The following is a 24,694-nucleotide window of genomic DNA, read 5'->3' as shown; positions in this document are numbered from 1 at the left end:
ACATACATACTTAAATATGAGGTTATCGCACTTATCCTTAATTAAAGGCACCTTTTAATGTTTTAGTTTTAAAGTGCAGCTCTCTCTCTCTCTCTCTCTCTCTCTCTCTCTCTCTCTCTCTCTCTCTCTCTCTCTCTCCGGATAAAAAAGATTAGTGTTGTGGTATAGGGGGATGCAACATGCAGGTAAAAAGCTGAACCAGGGCAAGTGTAGCAGTTAATATAAACAGTGGAGTTATCTGTATCAATAAAGCTGGGCTGTGGATGGTAGACTGGCTCTGGTATACACTATTTGGCAGTTTGAGACTGGACATGTGAAAATGGGACCATATGTTCACCTGTTCCCTGATGCTTTCTTGTGAAGGCAGGAAAGATAATTACCTAAATCAAAACTCTTTACCATTACTAAATTTCTCCTGCTCAAGATTAAAAAGATTTAATGATAAATACCTTGCATAACAATATTAAAGACAAACTCATTTTTTGGAAACTGGAGATGAATAGAAAATCTCAATATTCCGTCTTAAAAGGAATCATAATAATTCAGTTCCAGAGACGCAAAATATTTATTTCACAGTGTCAGACTTTTATTGCACATTAAAGAACTTACTGCTTGCACCAATAAATGAATACAAATTCCTTTGACAATCATAAAGTAATTCCAACAATACTAGTGATGATACACATTGCTTGACATAAGAGGGGTCGGCAGAAAAAATATGGATTAATACAAAGGATAACTTAACTTGATATATAGACCATATATCATGTATTTGCAAAACACACTTATAAGTAACACTGCTTAGGAATGAAAAAGATGAAATATAATAGATTATGCAAGAGCAGTGAAAACAATGTACTTTTGAAGGAGCCACGAAAATATCAATATTGTATCCTTTTTCACCATAAGTGACACTAACATGGTCCTTTTATACCATGGTTGATATACATATCAGATCATATCAAAAACTTAGTGAACTGAAATTCCTTTAATAAAGAATATAAAGATATATAATAGTGATTCTGACAACCTTACCAAAAATAATGCATTGTTAAAAAAAACTAAAGAGAGGAAAAGAAATTTAGCACTGTGCACTACATGAACTAACCGAAAAGTCCTATTAAAGTAAGAGCAAAGCAAAAATTTTCTTCAAAGGATCTCATGTAATACACAATAATAATCACTAATGAGATATGAAATTAGCATAAAAAAAGAGTACCTAAAAAAAATTATTAACAAAGCAGTGCACAATTTTTTCTTCAAGGATGTCTTTTGTTCTTGATATTACTATTACTGACAGAGGGAAAGGTGAACATATACTGTAAAATCCACAACTTCACAAACCACACATTATGAAAAGAGGAAGCATATTAGGCCACTTAACTGCTGTCCTGTTTGTCAGACATCAACACTCTGCAAAAGGATGGGTAGACTTACTATATTCCAAAGGCTGATATACACCTCAAACAAACAATTCACTCAAGTAAGCTCAAATTTGGATTCATATAGGTTTCTCGCCTTACAGTATATTCTGAGATATAGGCAAATACCACTAACAAGATGGACAGTCCTGGTACTATTTACTTCCATTTTACAAAAATTACTACATCTCTAAAGAAGTCAAGTGCAAAAATCAATACTGTTGGGGGTTATAGGGAAGGTCCGAAACCATCAGGTTCTTTCTAGGTGAAAAAGGGTTTGATTTAGTAAAGTTTCTGAGAAACTGGCAACTTGAGAGGAAGTCTTGCAAGACAGTGCCTACTCCAGAGGTAAACTTTCAACAGTAATAACACAATACACAAGAATAAAAAGACTTGAGAGATGACAAATTTTATTGACTGATAAACTTTGAGAATGGGGTATCACATGCCACTTTGTAGTTACGTATGAAAAGGAATATCATTGGTCTAAATTGGTATATTAAGCCTTTCACTACAGCAGTCCTAATATATAATGTATAATGTCTATGTGGGACTTTGTGGTTACATTTAAGATCATATATTTTGACAAAATGAAATAAATTCAACCAAATAACATGAAATTTACACGTACCATGAACGCTTCGACTTATTATACTCTCTTGCCAGGCATATGAGGTACATGTACTCCAAGAGTATTTTAGAGAGAGATTCAGTATTTTGTAATGTGTTCTGGTCACAAACAAATATGATGAGTAAAACTTTTCATCACTAATATATATTATCTTACAAGTGGCACACATTTCTTGCAATGTCTCTCTGACATCTCGTAGGATGACCAATGTTAGGAAACAGTTTTGGCTTTAGCATGTGGGAACATTGCATGGCATGCCACTACAATTCAACTCAAGGCAGAGGTGATTGATTAAGGGATTTTAATAGAATATGGCCCACAAGGAGATAAGAGAAATAGCCTATGCATCTCAGCCACAGTGAATGGGTTAAGACGACCAAAAAAGAACAATAATGTCTGCTAAAGTGTTTCCCTGTTCATGTGCAAGTAGTTAAGATTTAACAATAACGCAGTAAATCATAATAAGAAAAGGATCGGAACGAGACAATATGAAATATATGCAAGAGAAATAATCCAGAACATTGTAATCTCTTCCTGATTCTACCTTGCTCATGTGATAAATAACGAACACATACGAAAAAAATATCTACAAAATGAAGGACAATCAAGATTTGTGGAGATTAAGCAGCATTTACATGCCTGAAACATGTTTAAATCAAGTATAATAAGTCATAATGAACCTACTTCATGTAAATCGTATTGGTTACTTTGCTCCTTAAATATATGTCATTACAAAACAGCAGTGCATACATCAAAACTATGTTGCAATGGACTCTCACAGAAAATTAACAGTTGTAATGATCACCAACCTTTCATTATGATGAGAATGGACATGCTCAGTCTTCTAGAACAGTGCACTTCTTATACTTATGTATCTGACCAAGATAAAAGTTGATCTTCTTATTGTATTCCTGAGAAAGAAACCACTCTCCATTAATTCGGTTAAGACTGCTCACACTTTCAGCACATTTCCCCAACTAAAGCATCGTTGTTCATGAGGAAAATATCAGAACATGCTGATGTACATTAAGAGCTGAACCACTTGCATATGAAGTCCTTGTAGCATCCCACTAATAATCAATGTGTTATTTCATGGCCAAGACCACATACGTCCATTTTTGATAACCAAGTGTCCCTTCTGTCCTAGGAAGGTAGCAATACAAACAAGGAAACACTGCCTTTATTTAAGCTAATCCACTCTATAGCTGTGTTGTATGGAGGACCAAAGTGTAAGCCTACAATCAGCAGCCAAACCTCAGACACCATTCTGTTTTAATTTATATTTATCATATGCCCTGGTTCAGCCCAGCAAGTTGCCATACTTAAACTAAACCAATCCAGTGCATTCCATTCTATGTTCATCTCTCAAGCAACTGACGGTTCAGGCCCCAGTGCTGTCAAAGCCTTCTTCATTCTATGCTTCCATCATCATTTCAGTCTCCCTATCTACATTGATCTTTCCTCTTCTGACCCGCTGACCTTCATTACTTATCCTCTTATGTTCAAACATCCAAGCACACTGGCACTTTCTTGAACTGCATTTACCACCACACTTCACTCTTCTATCTTATTGCCGCCAAGCACATTAATATTAGGGGAAGAGGAACATCAGTACTTATCCCTTTCTCAGGTATGTTAACCAGAAAACATCAAATATAATATCCTGCTTGGAAAAAGTGATCATGTAGTGCAAGTACTACAGTATAGTAAAAGAACAAAGAATGAAACCAGTGAAGAAACCATACCATAGAAAGAGAAACATTGGTGATAACCATGCAGAGCTGTCATTTCCATTAGTCACCTGAAACATGGAAATGCATATTATGACTGTTCCAGGAAATTTTATGAAATTTACAATGAAAGGGGTCTACAGCTGCATACCATTAGCTGGAAATAGTGGAAGTGGATTAGAAGTAAGAGAAATATTATTTGAGCATTCTAATTTTTGAAACATGATTTGAACAAAGAGAAAATTCATTCCATGCAAAACGCAACTGTAAAACCAACTTACAAAACTCCTCAAATTCTCTTTTGACCTAAAGTACAATGATAGCCTCATTTCAGTGACAAAAAGGCAGTGCAAAATGAAGTCCCAATTATTCTGGTCATCATAAACTTCTTTAGCACACTAGAAAGAAAAATAAAAGATGAATAGAAAAAAGTACTACATGAAAATTTCATGAAGAAAATTTGTTTTCCCTAAAAATCACATAAACCAGTCAAAATAGCAAGAACCATGAGTATCTCCTTTATATGCCTTAGTCATGGGCTATATCATTACTCTCTCATTCATTCCTTATATTCCCTCACTTACACAATAATAATCTATATTTTATTCCTTCCTACTCCCTTTCTTACATATTCTTTCTTTTTCATGTCTATTATCATTTGTCTTGTTCAATCATACTTTTATTAATCTTCCTACACACCATACCACCTCTGCTAAGCATCCCATAATTTTTCCCTTTGTTTTTCCTCATTGCCTCATTACCTTATGGTACCACTCAGCACTGCAAATCCTTAATCACTCAAAGGAAAGCTAACAAACACCTAAGTGCCATCTTTCATTAAGAATCGATGAAAACTGCAAAAGCTTGCAGTGTTCATGAAAATGATCACAGCGTTCATACCAAACCCATTGACCCATTTTCACATAAGTGTACTCTCATTCAAGGTAGATGCATCGTGACCTTACCATCCTAGTTATTATTATATAATCTAAATGATGTCGGTGATTAGTCCTCATTGTTGTAGAAGATCAGAAAACACATTCTAGTTGCAAATGCTCTTATTAATCAAATCAGTCAATCATTCAACTTAAGTGACGTGCTTGGTTATTTCAAACATGTATAAATGTAGTTCCATATCCATTCTTTTGGAGTGAAAGTGATTTATGCCAAAGAAATTAAGAACTAGGGTAGCCAGGAAAAAGATCAATCCTAAAGAAAAAGTCACATTGAGAAATAGTCATTTTTGTACTTCAGCCATCTTGTGAGGGTAATGATCTCCAGTAAAGAAATATTTCAGAAAAAGGTGCATGGTTTCATGTACTTGATCCACCCTACGTAAATGGAGTAGTATTCTTGCTCAATACTTTTCATGGCAATCAGTAAATTTTCATTTACCCCTTTTTCTTAGCGCCATCACAAGATCCTCCCTGTACTTGGAAACAATATCGTTTCTGAAGAGTGCAAAACTCTCTTACAAGGTGTCTAGCATTCTTGAATCTAAAGGATTCCTAGGGATTGAAACCTCTAACCCTGCTGTCTGGTGAGGTAAATGCCTTTCATCTCTCATTCAACACCTGTTTGGTGCTAGCAGCGTCCTGGCTTAGTGCAGGTTTGGTCATAAACTAATCAGCAACCTCCACTCTGCAATTATATCATTGTCTAGCCTGGGTATTGGTGCTGACCTGCTTTATAATTCTCAGAGCACAGACATCAGACATCAGAAAGAGTTTTTAAAAAGTAAGGGGAAGCGATGGCAGCAAACAACCTGGAAATATTGCTTGTGGGACAAGCCCAGAGGGCTGGGGAAGATTTTCATTTCAAGAACTTAACAGTTCTCTTTAAGGAGAGTAAATAAGGAAGGCGTGGTTTAATAAAAGATCTCATAAAGCAAAGGAGCTTCGAGATGCACAGTGGCAACAAGAAAACAACAATGAAAATTTAAAAATAATATTAAGGATTGGGCAGGTGAAAATCTAAAACTGTTTTACAAGGTCAGCTGTCAGGTAAGGAGCAGCTAATCAAGCTAAGGGATTCATAGAAAAAACTGTAGAGAATGAAGTAAGGATAAGCAAAGAAGTAAATAACAAGTTCAAGAGTATTTTCACATGGGAAGACACTATAGTCTAAACACCACTGAGATGGAATGGGGAAGAAGTTTTGGAAATTGAGATGTCTTAGAAAGATATTCAGAATTCTAAAAGGACTTCGACCCATAAAAGGCTCTTCGACCTAATGAAATTAAATCGTAAGTGCTAAAGATGTGTACAGATATGCTAGATGAACCACCTGAATTACTGTTCAAGATGTCACTGGAGAGAAGCACAGTGCTGAGGGCAAGGAAAAGAGCAAACATCATAACTACATATGATAAAGGAGACTGAACAGGCATTGAACTACAGACCAGTCATACTAATGAATGTGGTATGTACGGTTCTGTTAAAGATTATTAGAAAGCAAATGGATGATTTCTGCTGAGGCTAAATTGGGTTTAGGGAACAGAGGTCATGTGTAACTAACTATCTTTCCCACTTAGAATTTTACAAGAGAGTGAGCTCATTCCTAGACAAAAGGGAAGACTGGATGGATTGTCTGGTTAAGGACTGTCGGAAGGCATTTCACAATGTTCTACATTGGATCACTAAGCAGGAATAAGGGGAGAAACTCTTACAGCGGATAAAAGATTAACTCGTAGTTAGGGAACAAGAACACGCATGTTGGAGGAACTTTTTCCCAAAGGATTGAGGTGACCACTGGAGTGCCACCAGGTGTGGTTCTGGGAACATCACTTCATCTATATGAATAACTTGTCTGAAGGTATGGAATCCTACCTGAACATACTTGCAGATGATGCAAAGGCCATGAGGAAAGTGAAAAGCCAGGAAGATTGCATCATCGTACAACAGGACTTAAACAGACTCCAAAGTTGGTCTGAAACGTGGTTGGTGAAATTCAATATGTGCCAATGTAAAGTAGTAATGAAGATGGGACAAAGCAAAAGATGGCCTCAATATAGTTATTACCAAGCATAAAATCACCTTCAGGACAGTGTGTGTGAGAAGGGCTTGGGAGTAAAGAATATCCTTAACCTGTTGCCAAAATCCCATATTAAAAGAATAGTTGAGGAGGCAAACTGTCTTCTGGCAAATATCAGAATAGCTTTCAAGTATATAGAGAAAGAAGTGTTTAGCAAGCTTTTCATATCCTATATAAGCCCCAAACTAGAATATGCTTCTCTGGTTTGGTCACCACACCTAAAAAGAAAAAAAAGAGCTCATAGAAAAGGTGCACAGGAGGGCAACAATGATGGTACAAAATTAAGAGAGATACACTTCCTGGAAAGGCAAGAGGCTTTAAAATTACCTACCATGGAAGAAAGAAGACTGAGGGGTGACCTGATCACAAAGTGGATTTTAAAAGAAATTGACGAAGTAAACAGTGGATAGTTCTCCAAGAGATTTAGGGATAAAGCAACCACACAACATGAAATCAAATAAGAAATTTGCACATAAGAATATGTAAAGAAATACTTTTATAGTAAAAGAGTGGTGGATGAATGGAACAGATTGACTGAGGATGCTCATGCAGAAAGCATACATACATTTCAGAGGTTTTATGACAATAAGGAGAATTCACAAGATGGGGCCCCTTGAATAGTAAAATTCTTCCCACGACAAATGGGTAATCATTTGCATTCTTTCCCTACAAACACCATACACCCCTCTTTTCTCTCATGCAGTTTAACCTTCTCAATCCATTGCTCACAACCATAATTCATAAGTGCACACCTTATCTTTAGCATGCCACATATGTAAGAACTACTTCCCTAAATACTTTCCATTCCTGTACTTCATCCCTTGTTTCATTTACTCTTACCCTGTATCACTCATCACTCAACATCTGTTGGTATCTGTGCACACAAGGCTCTTTTCTGAAATGACACTTTCACCACTTCTTTCATGCATATCTCTTTTCCTGTTTCCTAAAGTTATTGCAAACTTTCACTCACCACCACCCAGAAATGATCAAACATTCTGTCTGCTACCCCTTTAAATATGTTCACATCCTTCAACCTCGACAGCATATCTGTCCATTAGCACATAATCCAGTGATGCCCTTTTATCCAAATTCTGCTCAGCCATGTATATTTATGCATTCATCTTTCTTAAACCAAGTATCCCCAATCACCATTCCTCTTTCAGTTTAGAGCTCAAATAGTTCTTCCCAGTTTTCATCATCATTATGCCCACCTCCCTATTTGTACCCTCAGTTGCCATTTAACTCACCTTTTCTTTTATGTCCCCAAGTGCAAATATTTGAATCTTTGCATCACAACTTCCAAAACATCGTCCAGCTCCTCCAGAAAAGCACCCATTTCTTCACTCCTCTTACACCGGGTGATTGAACTCAGTCTGCTTTCATTCTAATCCACATTGTACTTGAAATTGCTTCCTTACACTCTTTGTCACAGTCTTACAGCCCCTCTTTCATCAAAAATATCATCCCTTACTTTGTTCTTGCTCTCCCAGTAACCCTGAACTTTACCTTCATAACATTTACAAACCATTCTAGCCCATTCACAGTCAGCTTGATAACTCATGCATATACCAACAAGTAGAATTTATTATTGTTTTTCTGCTTTATGTTGGATCTAATACAAAAATATGGTTAAAGCCACGCAAGAGAAAATTGTGTTAATGAAATTCTGCATGCACTTTTTTTTTTTTCTAGGTTTAACTTAATTCAAAGGATGGAAATAAGAAAACCAGGAAATATCTTACTTTGGACAACTCTCTCAGACTGTCGATGAGAGTTTGGCTAGCATTATCCAGCCGTGTTTCCACTTTCTTCCTAACCCCCTCCTCAGTGTTCTTACACTTTCTGTAAAGAAAACATGAAAACATTTATGATGAAGTGAAGACTGTATTTCAACATGCATTATTCCTTATTCATGAAACCTAACATTTCTAAACATGTTAAGTAGTAAGGTCAACCTAGCTTTTATGTTAAAAGGGTCTATCTACCTGTCTATCTCTTTTTTTCTGGAACTCCTTAAGGGGGTGGCCTAGTCATTAGACTCTCCATAACTAGTGAACTCCAGGGTTATTTTCGAAAACCTAACAGAGTCGGATTACATGTGTCCCTCATTTATACTGAAAGTTGCATTCCGTGAAAATGCCCTAAGCACAGATTCAGCATAACCAAGACATTTCCGCTGCAAAAAGGGGTACACTTCACAGTCATTGTCAAAGTACCCCCAGTGACAGAGATTCTAGACTCTATTTAATTTCCATGTTTCATGTTCTTTGCAGTTGATATGATGCTGGTGGCAGTGAAAAAATACAGTTTATCTAGAGTACAAGTCTGAAAGAAGAGAACATGCAGGAAGTGGGAGTGGATATGGCAGTGAAAGAAACTAAAGGAGCTGAAGTGAGCCATAGGCTGGGTGAGGGAGCAAAGGTCTTGGGCACATTGAGGAATATGTGGAGAGAGAGATCACTGTCATTAATGGAAAGATGAGTATGCCTTAGGGTATACTAGTCTTGTTAGGACTGTATGGCTGCAAGGCATGGGACTTCATAGGGTTGATAAAATAAGTAATGGTACATTAAAAGTGTGGTAGTTAGAGGAGTATTTATGTGAAATGAAGGTGTGCTGAAATGTTTGGAAATATGAAGATGATGAGTGAGGAAAGGATATGAGAGTATACATGTCTAGAGTAATAGGAACAAGGAAAAGGTGGATCCAAGGAAGTGGTAGGATGGAGTGATAGATGCTTTGAAGGCTTAGAGCCAGGTCATGCAGGTGGTTGTGAGGCATGCAAAGAATTGATCAAACTGGAGCAGTGTGGTTTACAGGGAAGGATGTGCTGTTCAGTTGGATAAACCAGAGCATATGAAGTGGTCGAGGAAACTACAAAAAATCTGTGGGGCCTGGCTGTGACAAGGGGGCTTTGATTTTGGTGCATTGCATATGACAGCAGGAGAGAGGATGTGAGCAAATGAGGCCATTTCTTAATCTTGCTAATGTAAGAAATGGTGGACTTGTATGGAAAAATGAAAATATAATTCTATCAAATACTGTATGTGTTTATTGAATGAACAATATGTGTCGATAAACTGTACTAACCTTAAATATATTTGTTTTCCATATGAGGAGAGGCTGACATCATATGAGGGACTTTAGGGTTAGGTGAATTGTGGGTGGTGAAGGGTTGAGATTCAGCATACAAATAGCCAAGTTCTAAGGCTCTCTAACCATTTTGTAATCTGTTAAATACTTCTAGCTACATTGCAAGACTTAACATCTATTCTTTGTTATTAAGAGATGCACTTGTAGGCCATTTTGGGGGTGCCATTTCAATGACCAATAAAACAACTGAACTCAATTGCTACTACCAGCTTCACACATTATGCAACATGTAGCCACTGTCATCAGTAAGTAGTACTGCTCACCATTCATTGCATTTTCCACATACATATTTTCTGTAACATTTTAAGTGTCCAGCTGCTCACCATTTTTTGTATTATTTTTTAACTGTTTGCGAACTACAATGCTTTCAATGTTTTTATCACTTAAAAAAATTCTAGAATATTTAACGTCTTTTAAAACATGTTAATGTTGTTTTTATCGAGGTATGTTATCACTCATTTTTTTACCAGTAATCAAACACATATAAAAGTTTCATTTCTAATTGTCAAACTGGAGGCAGAGAGAAACTACATAAGTTGCTGACAGAGTGTGGGAATGTGTGTGAAAGTATTAAGTTTTAAGTGATAGGGGTGATGACAGTCAGATGAGACAAAGTGGTTAAGGATTAAGTCTAAATGGGGAAGTGCCCAGAAGTGGAGTGTGGGCCGATTAAATATATATGCTTGATGTAACTTAATAACAAAGCAATGTGAGAAAATTTTCAATGTATACTAGGCTATACATCAGAATGCTGCAAAATAAATGATAAGCCACCTAACAAATTTCATGCCTATCACACAAGTCATTAGTTAGTGACATATTACTTACATTTCAGGCTGCTTCTTCACTATAGCTATTTTCTTGAGGTCAGGTAATACCTTGCGAGGACGACCTGAAATGACAAATGAAATATTTTTGTTTGCCTTATTAATACCAACTAGTGATATTTCAAAGGCATTTATTTATATATCAATTAATCCTCTGGGTGCATAATGAAATACCAGCAGCATTCCCCCCAAAAAAGCCAGTTCTCCAGCAGAATACAAAAACAGTAATTGGTCCTTTTTTTTTGAAGTACTTTTTTTTCATCATATAAAATCAGTTTTCATATCCAGTATATATCTTAAATATATTTGATAGCAGGGGGGGTGAAAATCATCTATTCATTCATGATACTTCCAGGATGGCTTAACTTCCTCAAGCATTACATGTTTCTTGGTCCATATAATCAATAGGATGAATGAATTTTACGGTTCATTAAGAAATATGCTAACCAGCATGGCTTTGCCAACTCGAGAGCACTCATTGAAAATATCATATGGTATCATCGTGTATGTCTACATTTAGTTTTACGATATACAACAGTCAAAATTATCGAACTGTAAAGAGTGCAAAAATCCTTGGGTGCTATCTCATAAATACTCTAATTCAAAAGCATCATATATCTATCTATCTATCTATCAGTCTACCTACCTATCTATATCTCTGATGCTGTTCACTTCTGGAACTCCCTCAAGGAGGTAGCCATGGCAATAGTCTCTATAACTAGTAAATTCCAGTGCCACTTCCTAAGCTTTAGTCCCTCTCCCTTAACAGGGCACTGGCAGAGGGCAAGTCTTGTACAATATTTGCAGAGACTTCTACCTAATGTTCCTACTGACTACCACTTAATGCTCCTACTTAAGTGTTCCTACCATCTACTTCTTTCTACAGTTCATATATAATCATTATTTATCCAGTATATTACCTAACACACATACACTTTAGATCTTAATATTATGATATCCGTCAAGTACCTAGATAATGTTTAAATTAAAGAGAAAAAAGTGTCACAGAGTGGGTGGTGGCTATCAGCAAACCGAGTTACTGTTTACGTGTGAAGTTTCAGTCAGCTACCATGTGGGGCCAGGGCCAGCACCGTAAGAGTATTTCCTGGTTGATGGAGGATTGGTGTACTGCATGGCATATTAAAGGTACAGAGAACATTAGCATCAACAATGCTAAGATAATCACATAAGTCTTAGTTTGTGATTCACATACATCAGAACGAAATGGCTTAGGACATAAAGCACCTCGCACCATTTACTTTGTACAGATCATTTATGCAGCAAGAAAGCAAACCCATCACAGGGAACTGGATACCTTTGCCCTTGCCAGCCTGTGCAATTAGGTTAAAGAACTGCAAACGATATCCTCCTCAAAATGATTGCATAACTCTATGCACTTAATCGAACCCATATGAACAGGACTGGGGATAATGGTAAGAGACATATGGCCAAACTGTTTACGAATGTCAGATACTGCAAAGTATTACTTCAAAGAAATGTAAGAACTTACTAGTGCTGTGAATGGAATGATTGATACGTCCTTCAATCTCCATGACCTTTTCACAAAGGTCTTTTAGCTCCTGATTCCCTGCATCTACGTGAAACTTCACCCACTGTCAATAAAAAAAATAAACAATGGAAATTTAACTGGCTCGATCCATTACCAAAACTTTAATAACAACTGAACGTTTTACTGGCTTGATCCATTAACAAAACTTTAATTACAATACTTCAATGCTACAGCTCTGATGCATTTCAATTTTCATAAGAGGATAGATATAACAGACTGATAAACGAGTGAATGTACAGATTAACTAACCAAAGGACAAAAGTAGACTAACAAACTTTTACAAAATGGTAGATTTTAAATAATACTTTTAATGTCTAATTAGTTGCCTTTCCTGTTTTAACAAAACTGCATCAAGAACATATGAAAAATAGTCTAATCCTTTCACATCCACTTTCTTGCTGTCACATACGATGAACAGTAAACAAAGACTACCATCCACAGCAAAACCCACAGACTAGTTCCCAGCTTACATTGATCACCTCATAAGCCATGGTACAGTCCATTCACAGCACTTCATTCCTTATATACATCACTCCAGATCATTTTATCCAACGCATACCTCTCACCCTAATGAATGTTTAAGCCCCAGTATCCCAGAGCTCCCTTCACCCGATTGTTCTATCTCTTCCTTCATCTCCCCTCTCTCTTTAGACAACCTACCTCATTAGCAAACACATTCATCTTTCCCCTACAAGCACTGACCCTTCTTCCTATATGTCTTAATGCTCCAAGGACGTCATCCCTTCTTTCAAGTCTTTGACTACCTTCAAGCCCCTATGGTTCCATCTGCTGCTAAGTCCACTAAAAATTACCTTAAGCATTCTACTTCATCCAGGTCCTCCCCATTCAAATCTACACTCAAACCATCTTATCTCACACCTCTTGCTTCACCTTAATGCCATCCCTTTGTTCACATTTACTTTCAACTTTCTCCTTTTACATACTTTCCCTAATTCTGTCACCAGCTTTAGAAATTTCCCTCCAAAGTCTGTTGTCAGCTTTAGAAATTTCCCACCACAGTCTGTCACCAGATACTTCCTTTACTCATAACCGCTGTTTAATCATAACCGGGATTTTTAAGTGTCCCAGACCATTTACAATGCTCTCGTTAATTGCCAGAGGCAGCCCTTGCTGTACAGAACATCAGCAGACACTTGGTTAGTGGATGACTAAAAATATTTTGAGTTTTCTGATAAACCCTAGCCCTTGAAGATCCCTCCCCATGAATTTAGAGGGCTTGGTCCTTCATGGGTTAAGCACTTCTTTCCCATGTACCTTCTACTCCCCTAATGTCATTTACTCACACCCTATACCATTCATTACTCAATTTCTTCTGGCATCTCTCTGCATGGGCCACTTTTCCAAGCTTACTTATCCATCAACATCTTTGCATTCCTGTCAATCAAAACACAGTCCATTAACTTCTGCTGACCCTCAGTCCATTCACCCACATATGAATACACCTTTCCCTGAAAAGTGTACTTCTAAACACTAATCATCTTTCACTAAACTCAGCAAGCCTTCCCTATTTTCATATGCAACAAAGACATCATGCCACCTAGTTACATCCTTGACTTCCACATCACCCTCCCCTGCATTCATATTCCCTAGTACCAAAATTCAAAATTGACCCTTGCATCAAACCTGCTAATCTCTCATTAGGATCCTTTTAGAATGCAATCTTTTCTTCTTTCTCCTTGCTTCATGGAGAATATGAACTATCACACACCTCTCATATTCTACTTACAATCTTACCCACATCAACCTCGATGTCAATTCCTTCAACTCGTCATCACAATCCTACAGTTCATTCATTACCAGATGAGCAACCCCTTCCTTCACAGCTGTCCGCTCACTAACCATAAATATAACTCTATGAACATTACCCAACCACTATGCTTCCTGCTTATCCATCAAGTGTCTCAATCAGAGCCAGAACATCAAAGTTTCTCATCACATGTGACATTTATCTTTCCCTTCATTTCATCCTGGTTACAACCACATATATTCAGATATCACATAAGGCTTTTTCTTGCTCCAACCCATAAGCTGCTTATTATAATATTATGGAGACAAATGGGTGACATTCTTTTTCCCCACCCCAGGTTTTAGACTAATATATATATGATGCTAATATACACAGAAAAAAATTATGAAAGTAGACTGACAGATTTAAACACAGAATGATGGAATAAAACTTTAATTCAGTTTTGTAACATAAGGATCAGCCAAAAAATAAATATTGTACTTACTAAATATTTTAAAGCATGCTTCGAACTTTCAAGATGCTTCAACATTATCATGGGTTTGAGACTGAAAGTTTTGCACAGGTCACATACAAAAGCTTCTTCTTTATCATGATATTTTTTGAACACAAACGACACACCTGTGGTAGTAAGTCAAGATAAATGATACACCTTAATAGTTAAGAAACAAGGCAAACTCCACAACCAAAATTTTCCAGGTGGGAGAAGTTGGTGGTGATGAGGAAGAGGGGAGAGAGCAAAGATAGGAAGTAATGGTAATAAATTCAGACTAGTACATTAGATTAAAGGGAATTAAAATAAACTCACGTCGAGGATACGTCATGGCAACTTTAGTGGTTCAATCTTCAAATTCAGAAGTGATAACTTCCTTATCTTTCCCTTCATAATGTAGAAAATCAGCCAAGAGAGAAAGTGTGAGGATTGTGGAAAAAGATTCCCTCAAACAATAAAAAAAAAAATATTTGAACTTGAACATACACAGGAATGGTTTACAGAGTTACTCAATTCAAACACAGAGAGTCAGATGATGTTTGCTGATAACAAAGCACTGGTGGCAGATTTGCATGAGAAATTGCAGAAGCTGGTGACTGAGCTTGTAAGTGTGCATGAAGGAGAAAGCTGAGATTAATGTAAATAAGTTATTAGGTTTAGCAGGGTACAGGGTCAGGAAGTTGGGCATGAGTTTAAATGAAGAAAATTTGCAGGAATTAAGTATAATAAATACTTAGGACTGCACATGGCAGCAAATGGAACCATGGAAGAAGGGAGTCACAGGGTTAGTGAGGGGGGGACAAAAGTTCTAGGTGCACTGACAAATGTGCGGAACCAGAGATTCTTATTGGTAGGACAAAAATGGGTGTTTGAAGGTATAGCAGTCCCAGCATTGTTGTATGAATGCAAGTTTTGGGGAATGCTGATCTAATAAAAAATTTTTTTACTCATCTCCATTCTTCTACTTAATGGTTAACTCTACTTAAACTACATATGACTACCCCATTTCTCTGTACAATCTATGCTGTAAAGTTTGTTCTCATCGGCAAGGCCATTCAAAATTAATTTTGTATTTCTAACATTCTCCTTTATTCTTCATCTCTTTCACTTCTAAACTTATTTCCTACATGATCTTTTTTTTTTGACTCATTTAATCACATTCTTCAAATAATAGCTCTCTGTATCTTTAAAGTTTTCCTCTCATAATTCACCAGTTTACACATACATCTTGACAGCATTCACAATATTGGTTATCACATTGTTTCAGACCAACTTATACATAAAAAAAGAGTACTCACCAACTATTGATTTCCGATCAGTATCAATCATATATTCTAATGTCCCTTCAGAGAAGTACATACGCTCCTCTCTAAGGCTTCGAAAACAGCTTTTTATCTCCCCTGCTGCTGCAAAAACCTTGGATTTCATAATCTGGAAATTAGATTAAGGAAATTTGTGAATTTCTTAATATCAGTTTGCAGTTTCCTGCTTAGCAAAGAAGTGCCTGGAGCAGACAAAGGATAGACTCATTTGGTTATATCGGCTCTCTAGTTGTCATATGTAATGCACCAAACTCATACTCCCCTCTGTCCACATACCAGCCACACAGACCAACTGTTTTCCCCTGACCACTCCTATGCCAAGGTTATATCATTCCCTGTACAACCTCTCACTGCAGCTTGCACCATCTCTTGCATACCTCTTACCCTCTTTTATGTTCAGGTCTCAATAACTCAAAGTGCCTTTCATTCATGGAACAACTACTACATAACATTCAAAAGAATTCTTGATGTGTTGAAATCAGTCCCAGATGAACCAAGAAGAAAATTATGCAAAAACAGCTGAGAAGAAGTCTTATTCACCAAGCATGATGTGTGGTAAGCACTTTGTCCCAGCCCTACCATCACTGCTGTCTTGATCCAAGTATTCATACATATGTACTCCCCTCGCTTCCTCCACCTCTAACACATTTTCCTGATACTTTGTCTTCACTAATCCTCTCCAAATGTCCAAACCACTTCGGTATGCCCTGTCCATATATCTCATTCTTACTCTTTTTATTACCAAATCTCTCACTCAGTAATTCCTTAAACAATCAACTTTCCTCACACCATATGTTGTCCTCGAGCGTTTCATTGGCAACACATCTTTTTGTCCTATCCATTTAGGATCCACAGTTCACACCCAACGCAGCACTACTGGGACTACTGTTCCATTAAAGATACCAGTCTTTGCCCTCACAGACAGTGACCACTCTTTCCACACACTCCTTAATTAACCCAGTACCTTTATCCCACCTCATCCATCCTCATTGGGAATGCTGGAGGGAGTCAAGTTCCCCTGCTATACAGTATACAATAAATTTGATTATTAATATTGGTCCCATGAAGGTAAAAATAAAAGTAAATATCACGGTGAGTTGAACAAGAGCAGGGCCCCCATCATTACATTAATTGCAGGGCTTTTCACTTTCTCATGTTCAAAAGAAAAGCATAAGTTTACCTGCCATTTATAAACATTATATATTGTAACTTGAACTGAACCATAAATCATATTACCTTCTTGTGGCTCTCTCCACGGTGGTGACTTACAAAGACATTAAAGCATTTCAGGTCACACTGACACATCTGAAATATAATTACATAATCAGTTCTGCTCAAAATATTTCATAAATGTATTTGTTCTATCTAAGACAGAAGCATTTGGTAGGAACATTTAGGAAGGAGCATTAGGTAGAAACAATATAAACAAGATATATGTACTGCTTTTATCATACTGGAGTTCACCAGCTATGGACACCCTTTTGCCATGGCCATTCTTATGAGGGAGTTCGTGAAGAGAAGGGTGTCAAGAGATATAGATAGATAGACAGATGTGTGCTATTTTCCAAGTGAGTGAGATAGTGCCAAGACAGATGATGAAAGGCAGCATTTACTCACATCCATTCTCTGGCTGTCATAAGTAATGCACCAAGACTAAAGCCTCCTATCTACAACCAGGCCCTACAATCCTTTTGGTGATTTCCCCCAGCTACTTCATATGCAGTGGTTCTGTCCATTGACAGCACATCACCTTCCCTATATCATATCACTCCATTTCTCTCTTTTGGAAGAGGTTGCAAGTTATTTTTTCTGTAATCTGGGGTCAACAGTGGTGTGCCACAGTTAAGTCAAGGGCCCACTTACTTTGGTGTATGTAAATTACTTGCCTGATGGAATGGACACATACCAGAACATTCATGTCTAGGAATGAAGCCAGGGTCATGAGAAAAGTACAGATAACTAAGATAGAATTAGCCTGCAGAGATACTTGGTCTAATTCCAAAGTTCATCTGATAAATGGCTGATAAAATATAATACAATTAATATAAGATAAGGAAGACAAGATTCACATGAGACAAATATCACCTAGTGGAAAATAAGCTACATAAATCTGCATGGAGAAAAAAAAAATGAGATGTTGCTTTTGTGCCTTACTGGTTGCAAAAGCTTCTCAAAGATTTGTGAAAAGGACAAACTGTCTGCAGGCAAATTTTAGAGTCACATTTATGTATGTGGGTAAGGAAACATTTGGAAAGTTTTTCAAAACATCATAAACCAAATTTGGATTAGACCTCATACATACTGCATGTAAAGATGCATAACAATCTTATTAAGATCAAGAGAGGGCAACTACAAAAAGATCTAAAGAGAATAGGGCTTCATTGGAAAGCTGGGGGCTACAGATATATCCAGTATAGAGACCAGAAGAAAAATGTGTGACCAAATAAGTTTCTAAATCACATGGATGTTGTTGACATTGAACATGTTTTCATATTGTGTGACACCTAGGTAAGATGATTCCATGACAGTAAGCAAGGTAAGTTCATTAAAAGGACAAGAAGTAGTATTAATATAGGGATGGTGGATATGTGGAATAAACTAAACAACGATATTGTGTATACCAGCAGTATGCACATGTTTAAAGGGTTATTTGATGGTAAGGAAAGCTCAAAAGATGGGGCCGTGAGAGAGTAAAACTCTCCTCATATTGAACAGAAAGGTAATTACAGTTCTCTTCAGTACCATCTTGCTTTCAAAAAACCTAAACAGATCTTGCAACCAAAGCTGCTTTCCATCTCTATATGTCTCATAACTGTCATACCATCTGAGAACTTCACCTTCTTTATAAATCTCCAACAAAACAACAGTATGAATGGCCATTTGACTTTCAAAGAATACATAACACCCATCAGTCGCTTATTGCAAAGATGAAGCTTAGTGTTTCTCGGATTTGTGTTGTAAGATCTCCTCTTAAATCCATGTTGGTTTTTAATTCAGTAGTTCCTACCAACCACTGCAAGCAAAAGTTTATTGCTTCACTTGTTGAATAACTAAAGAAAAAAAGTTCCTTAAAATATATTACATGCGTTTCTGTTTAACCATCACCAAGAACGTGTAGAAATGTACGAATAACATTTGTGTTTTTGATAGGTAGATTATTGTGAGTAAAAACATGTCCTCAGTGCAAGACCAGCATATTTACTTCACTGAATTAATATTTTCAATATATTCGATCCCTCCTAAGTCAATTTGAAATGCAAAACACGATTTCAAAGTTAATCTACATAGGAACGAGAGTACTGCTTTCATAATACTCACTGAGCACACCACTTTCAAATGTGTCTTAGGTTGAGAGCAATCCTTCACAACAGTATAATGACAGCCAGGCTGAGGATTGTACTTCCAGTCTGAAAAGAAAAACTAGTAAAATACTTTAAATCAAATCCGTAAAGGAATAATGAGGAACGCACTTACTTTTTACCATGCGCTATGAAGTCTGTTGTGTGTAAATTCACAGTGAAGTATATGCATTTTCAAGAAAGACTTGCAGAGTTGGAGAAATGTCAAAAATATTCTCAAATTTGGGATACAGCATTCTTGACAAAAGATGTCATTCAAAAAATTAATCAAGAATATTAGAACCCTACGGAACTTTCAGGAAATTCCCATAAAACAAATCATAAAGCACAACCTTTTGTGTGTGTTAAGAATTCATATGAGAAAATTTTATTGACATCTACCTGAATAAGCAGAAAATATGAGGAATTCATAACTTATTGATTCTGTTATACATACCCAATATCTGCTGGAGAATATCTTTGTTGAAATGATCCTCCCAGAAGTCATGTTTTGGAAACTCATGCTGATAGCATGATTCAAGTTCAGTCTGTTGATGAGGTATGATCAAATCAAAATATTATGATTACTTATGGGAAATGTATTAAGGTTTTTTAACTTCAAAATCAAGGAAAAATTTTTGGTTTAGATTTTTGAGTATGTGATGTTAACTGATTAATCATTAAATACAGAAAACTTGAAATTCATAAGTGCTTATGGATCATCCTGAGCTGTATTTTACTGCCTGGAATTCTATATATTTTGTAAATTTCCATTGCTTCTAGGCAAATGATATTTCTTTCCATACGGATAATAACAAGATATTGGTATTAATTTATGGCACATGAGTAATATCCCTTCATATTCATCTCACCCCTATCCTTCAGAGGTTTCCAGATTAATGATTGAGTAACATAACCCAAAAAAATTTCATTACTTACCTCTTTCAGCCGTGGTCGGCAGAAGCTGGAAAAAAATATACATGCATGAGGCAAAGTAAATGCTCAGATAACATAAAACTGAAGTACAGTATTCATTAATCTTAAAGCCCTAAAATCTAGATTGATAAGAGTTCTGGAGTGGTCCAGATAAAGAGAAAAATGCTGGCTGTCAAGATCATGCTTTTTTTTTGTCCTAAACCCATAAAAATAATGATAACTAAATTGAGACTATTATGCTGCAAAGACTATCTTGCTGGACTAAATTAACCAGCACTTGAAAATTTATCGTTATGAAAAAATCACGAATCACTTACCAGCAAAGTACATAAATAATGATGATAATAATCATAGAAAAATCAAATGTAGGGAATATTTACTTTCACTCGGTGTTTAACTGCACATCAACTGACTTATCCAGTAAAAGTTAAAAGCTGCTGCAGTTATCGAGAAACACTTTTATTGGTTAGAACAGCTTGAAAGAAAGACAGGAACCTTTCAAATACAAAAGCATTAAGTCCACCAAGATTCACACAGAGAACTTTTCAATCTGCTTTCTTGCTCTAGCATTTTGTGGATGATAAAAGCATCCTAAAACTTTTGGTACACCATTTAAATCAAGCTTTCAGACATGTTTTGGGCTTATTTTCTGATTATGGATTTGGATGCTATTATTAAGTTATCATTATTTTGTGACCTCTGGCCCACATAATTTTGTAAATCATACTCTAGTGTAAGATTAATGTTTGTCTTAAGCTTCACATGCAATTATAGTTCACTTCAAGGTTTAATAAAGCATTTTTCTCATTCGTTGGGCATCATTCATTACTGTATATTAAGATTATTGCATTCTTAAATTATTATTGGGTTTGGCTAGATTCAGTTTTGCCATTTATTACTAAAAAAGATCATCATATCCACATATCTAACTCTACATATTATCTAAATCTCAAAAGGCAATAATTTAGACATTGCACATACAGAAAAAAGAATATTCCATGGACTGTCGGGATTAATTAAGGTATCTTATTAACATTTTCTTTACTATACATAAAGGCTACTAAGGAAGGTTAAGGAAGTGTTCAGACCTTGAGCTCATATTCTTAAGTCATCAACCCTACATTTTCCCCTCAATACTGTCACCTTATGTATATAAGTGCTCCAAGTACCCTTTACGCACACTAGTTACGTGCAAGTCCTCAGGAAACCTGGTCATGACCACAGGGTCGAGACCAAAGGTCAAAAGTGGACATGACCAAAGGTCAAAAAAAAAAAAGGGGAAGGGGTGTGTGTAGTAATGTGTGCAGAAGGGCAACTGAGTGAGTGGGGGGCCCCCCACATCGTGGGCATGAATTGTTCTGGGATATATATATATATATATATATATATATATATATATATATATATATATATATATATATATATATATATATACTCACTCAGCATTTGCCGTGTTTTAGAGATGGGTGATTGTCCATAGCAGATGAGAGAGAGAGAGAGAGAGAGAGAGAAAATGAGTAACTCATGCATGTCTAGGGGGGGTGAAGGTGTGGGGTGAACTGATTTCTAATGGATGGATATCTAGTGGGTTTGGAGGGTTTTTTTTTAAGTGGGTTTGGAGTTTTTTTTAAGTGGGTTAGGAGGTTTTTTTTTAAGTGGGTTTGGAGGGTTTTTTTTAAGTGGATTTGGAGTTTTTTTTTTTAAAGTGTCTAGAGTGCTTGATGGTGATATCAATTGTCTATTTCGTCAGTTTGCCAGTGGCAATTTGCTAATTAGGATTACTTTGGTAATTACGAAAGCTCAAGAATGTAAGATGAGGCCTATTTTTTTTATCATTCTGCAACTATAAATTGTTTTTCCAGTTCATAATTTCTGTTGGCACAGAAGCCATGCGCATCAGCTACATAAGAGAGAATATATATATAGTTTTTTTCTCCGATAATTGATTTATTCATTCATTGGCGTGCGTTTTTTAAGTCGCTTCTTCCCAAAAGTAACGTATTTCCAAAAGCCTAATCGTAAAATCGAATCCAAAAACCAGTTCCAAGTAAACTACTCCCTTGTCCAGTTGAGAGTGGAGATGGCTTTTGAAAAGCAAGGGGTGGGGGGAGGTGTTGTTAAGGCTATATACTATAAATGTACCACAAATTATAATATAAATCAACCAAAACCCATTCCTTTGTGGGGGGGAAATGGGGGGTGGGTAATGGGAGGCAAAGATGTACCAGTAATTTGTACATTCTAATTATCGTGTACGTTCTAATTATCGTAGACCAACATGAGCGTATATTTTGGCTCAACTATAGTTGAAAATGGTTGACGTTGCTGACCATGATGACCCACGACCCCGACCCACACTTAACCAAAAGCCGGTCCAGAGGAAATAATCATAGACCACCTAATCCGTCGTTGGTGACCGTGACCCCACTCCAAAATGGAGGTTCAGTGGAGGTCACACATTTCCCCTCATTATGAACCTACTCGAATACATACTCATCATTGGCGTCTTCTGTGAGGCCGCCTTCCGCCATCTCTCTTCTCTCTCTCTCTTCACTGTGCGTGGAAATTTATTTTCTCCTCGGGAGTGTTTTTATCAATTACCCTCCGGGTAATGGAGATGTATTCTCGATTTATTTCACGGAAGAGTTTGGGAAAACTTCGCGTCCTCCTTCTTTCGCCGGCGACATTGAAGTTCAGGTCCTCGACACTAGGTACTGACACAAGGAATTTAAGGAATATATATATATATATATATATATATATATATATATATATATATATATATATATATTTATTTATTTATTTATTTATTTGTTTTTAGATAATTTTTTGAGCGCCATGCTATTTTCTTTTTTTTTTTTTTTACAAATATCAAAATGTCTTGTAATCATTATTTGTACTAATCGGTTAAAGGAAGATTAAATCTTAATAAAGGTTTTGATTAACCGCAATTATGGGTTGACCGTGTGGAAGCCTTGAATTATTCATTGAATGTAGTGAATAATTAGAAGCTTTTTTCCAATCGCTGAATAAGATTTGAACAGGTAGTACTAATCTTTCAAAAAAAAACTTTATATAGGGAAGCGGGAAACGACATGCACAAGCTTTTACCCTTCAAAATAATTTGATATAACGAAATTTCATATTTGTAGTGATGTTGTGATCATAATCCCATGATGAATAGCGAGAGCGACGACGCTCTTGAGATCTAGTGAGTGCCTTATGCCTGCTGGGGGCGTCGTCGCAGGCTTAAGGTACATCAAGTATGGCGTCGGGTCCTACGTCACCCCAGGCAGACGACACTGACCAGAAATAACGATTGCAGAAATTAGTATCGATAATGCATTTACCATAATGCCTTTTTTTTTTATTTATTTTTCTTTAAGGGTTTAGCATGGGTTAGAAATTATACAAGGTTGAGCTTTAGATTTGTATCTTACGTAGGATATGTGTTAAATAGGTTATTAGATTGACTTAATAGGCTAATTCATACACATTTCCCCCCCTTTTTTTTTTTTAGCCTTTTTACCAATACTATTTTGAAGTCTAGTCTATGATGGCGAAAATACATGTTTGTTAATCATTTATCTTGAAGACATAATGGCCGAATTACTTTTTGAAGCTTCGCACGCCATACTGGAATGGTATGGTCATGTTGAACACACATGATGGGTTGGTTAACATGTTCAAAAGTGAAGTAGAATTTAGGGAAGGTAGATAGATAGATAGATAGATAGATGTAGATGCAAGGTGGAAGAGTAGATGATATTTCACATGTCTTGAGGACACAAGTGAAAGTATTTAAGTATGAAAGTTGGTGATATGAATGGACACGTTACTCTCAAATGTAAGTATGTAAAGTATAAGTGTAGATGGAGGTGCTTTTGTTAAGTAAGGAGGCGATAGATAGATAGATAGATAAAAGCATGTTAGAAGTGTGTTTATTGCAGTCTAATTGGCTCCAATCATTTAAAAGTGTTTATGAACATGGAAATTAGGTCCAGGTTTATTTTCCTTTATCTCTTATTATTTTTCTAAGTCTTAGTTAAATGTTAGAATAAATGAAAGATATTTATGAATGTATATAGGATGTTAGTTTAGGTTTATGTTTGTGTTTGAACTATCATGGGTTCATGAAACGGGTAATTTTTTGGAAAGACCGTTATTCTATATTGGTTTTGTCTATTCATCTATATATATCTATCTATCTATCTGTCTCTTATCTATTTATTATCTTTTCCTATCAAGAACGAACCAGTGACACATATTTTTTTTTATCATCAATGGAAAGATGTTAGCTCTCTCTCGCCAATGGGGTAATAAAAAACATTTTATATTCCTAAGTTTATTCTAATTCAAAAAACCAAAATTGTTATAAAGGCCTTTATGTGTCCCAGATTAAAAAAGAAAAACAAAGCATTGCCAAACCAAAATGTATATAGAAAACCAAATGTATATAGAAAACACACGTG

General features: G+C 36.3%; 2 protein-coding genes across 2 annotated transcripts in view; both read right to left on the bottom strand.

Annotated features, from left to right (window-relative positions):
• Positions 1 to 552: 552 nt before the first annotated feature.
• LOC139751722 (uncharacterized) lies at positions 553 to 22,913 on the bottom strand. Its single transcript, XM_071667279.1, has 13 exons — positions 22,716 to 22,913; positions 20,226 to 20,250; positions 19,744 to 19,834; positions 19,267 to 19,355; positions 17,185 to 17,253; positions 15,925 to 16,057; positions 14,621 to 14,754; positions 12,309 to 12,411; positions 10,800 to 10,863; positions 8,561 to 8,660; positions 4,064 to 4,180; positions 2,862 to 2,963; positions 553 to 1,413 (listed from the first exon to the last, which is right to left on the bottom strand). The coding sequence occupies exons 1-12, from the start codon at positions 22,751 to 22,753 to the stop codon at positions 2,889 to 2,891; spliced, it is 1,038 nt and encodes a 345-aa protein (XP_071523380.1). The 5' UTR covers positions 22,754 to 22,913; the 3' UTR covers positions 553 to 1,413; positions 2,862 to 2,888.
• A 1,657-nt stretch (positions 22,914 to 24,570) lies between these two features.
• LOC139751721 (uncharacterized) overlaps positions 24,571 to 24,694 on the bottom strand; it is a 6,039-nt gene continuing 5,915 nt past the window's right edge. The window contains exon 4 of the mRNA XM_071667278.1: positions 24,571 to 24,694. This exon is cut by the window's right edge and continues 1,002 nt beyond it. The gene's annotated coding sequence lies outside the window, so the exon portion shown is untranslated.

This window comes from Panulirus ornatus, chromosome 12 (assembly GCF_036320965.1).
Source record: "Panulirus ornatus isolate Po-2019 chromosome 12, ASM3632096v1, whole genome shotgun sequence".
Lineage (NCBI taxonomy): Eukaryota > Metazoa > Arthropoda > Malacostraca > Decapoda > Palinuridae > Panulirus > Panulirus ornatus.
This window is presented reverse-complemented; position numbering and strand designations above follow the sequence as displayed.

Coding starts and splice junctions, on each gene's coding strand:
- LOC139751722 (XM_071667279.1), bottom strand. CDS start 22,753: ATGGCGGAAGGCGGCCTCACAGAAGACGCCAATGATGA. Junction 20,251..22,715: donor ACAGAAGACGCCAATGATGA/GTATGTATTCGA, acceptor ATTTTTTTCCAG/CTTCTGCCGACCACGGCTGA. Junction 10,864..12,308: donor TCATTCCATTCACAGCACTA/GTAAGTTCTTAC, acceptor TTGTCATTTCAG/GTCGTCCTCGCAAGGTATTA.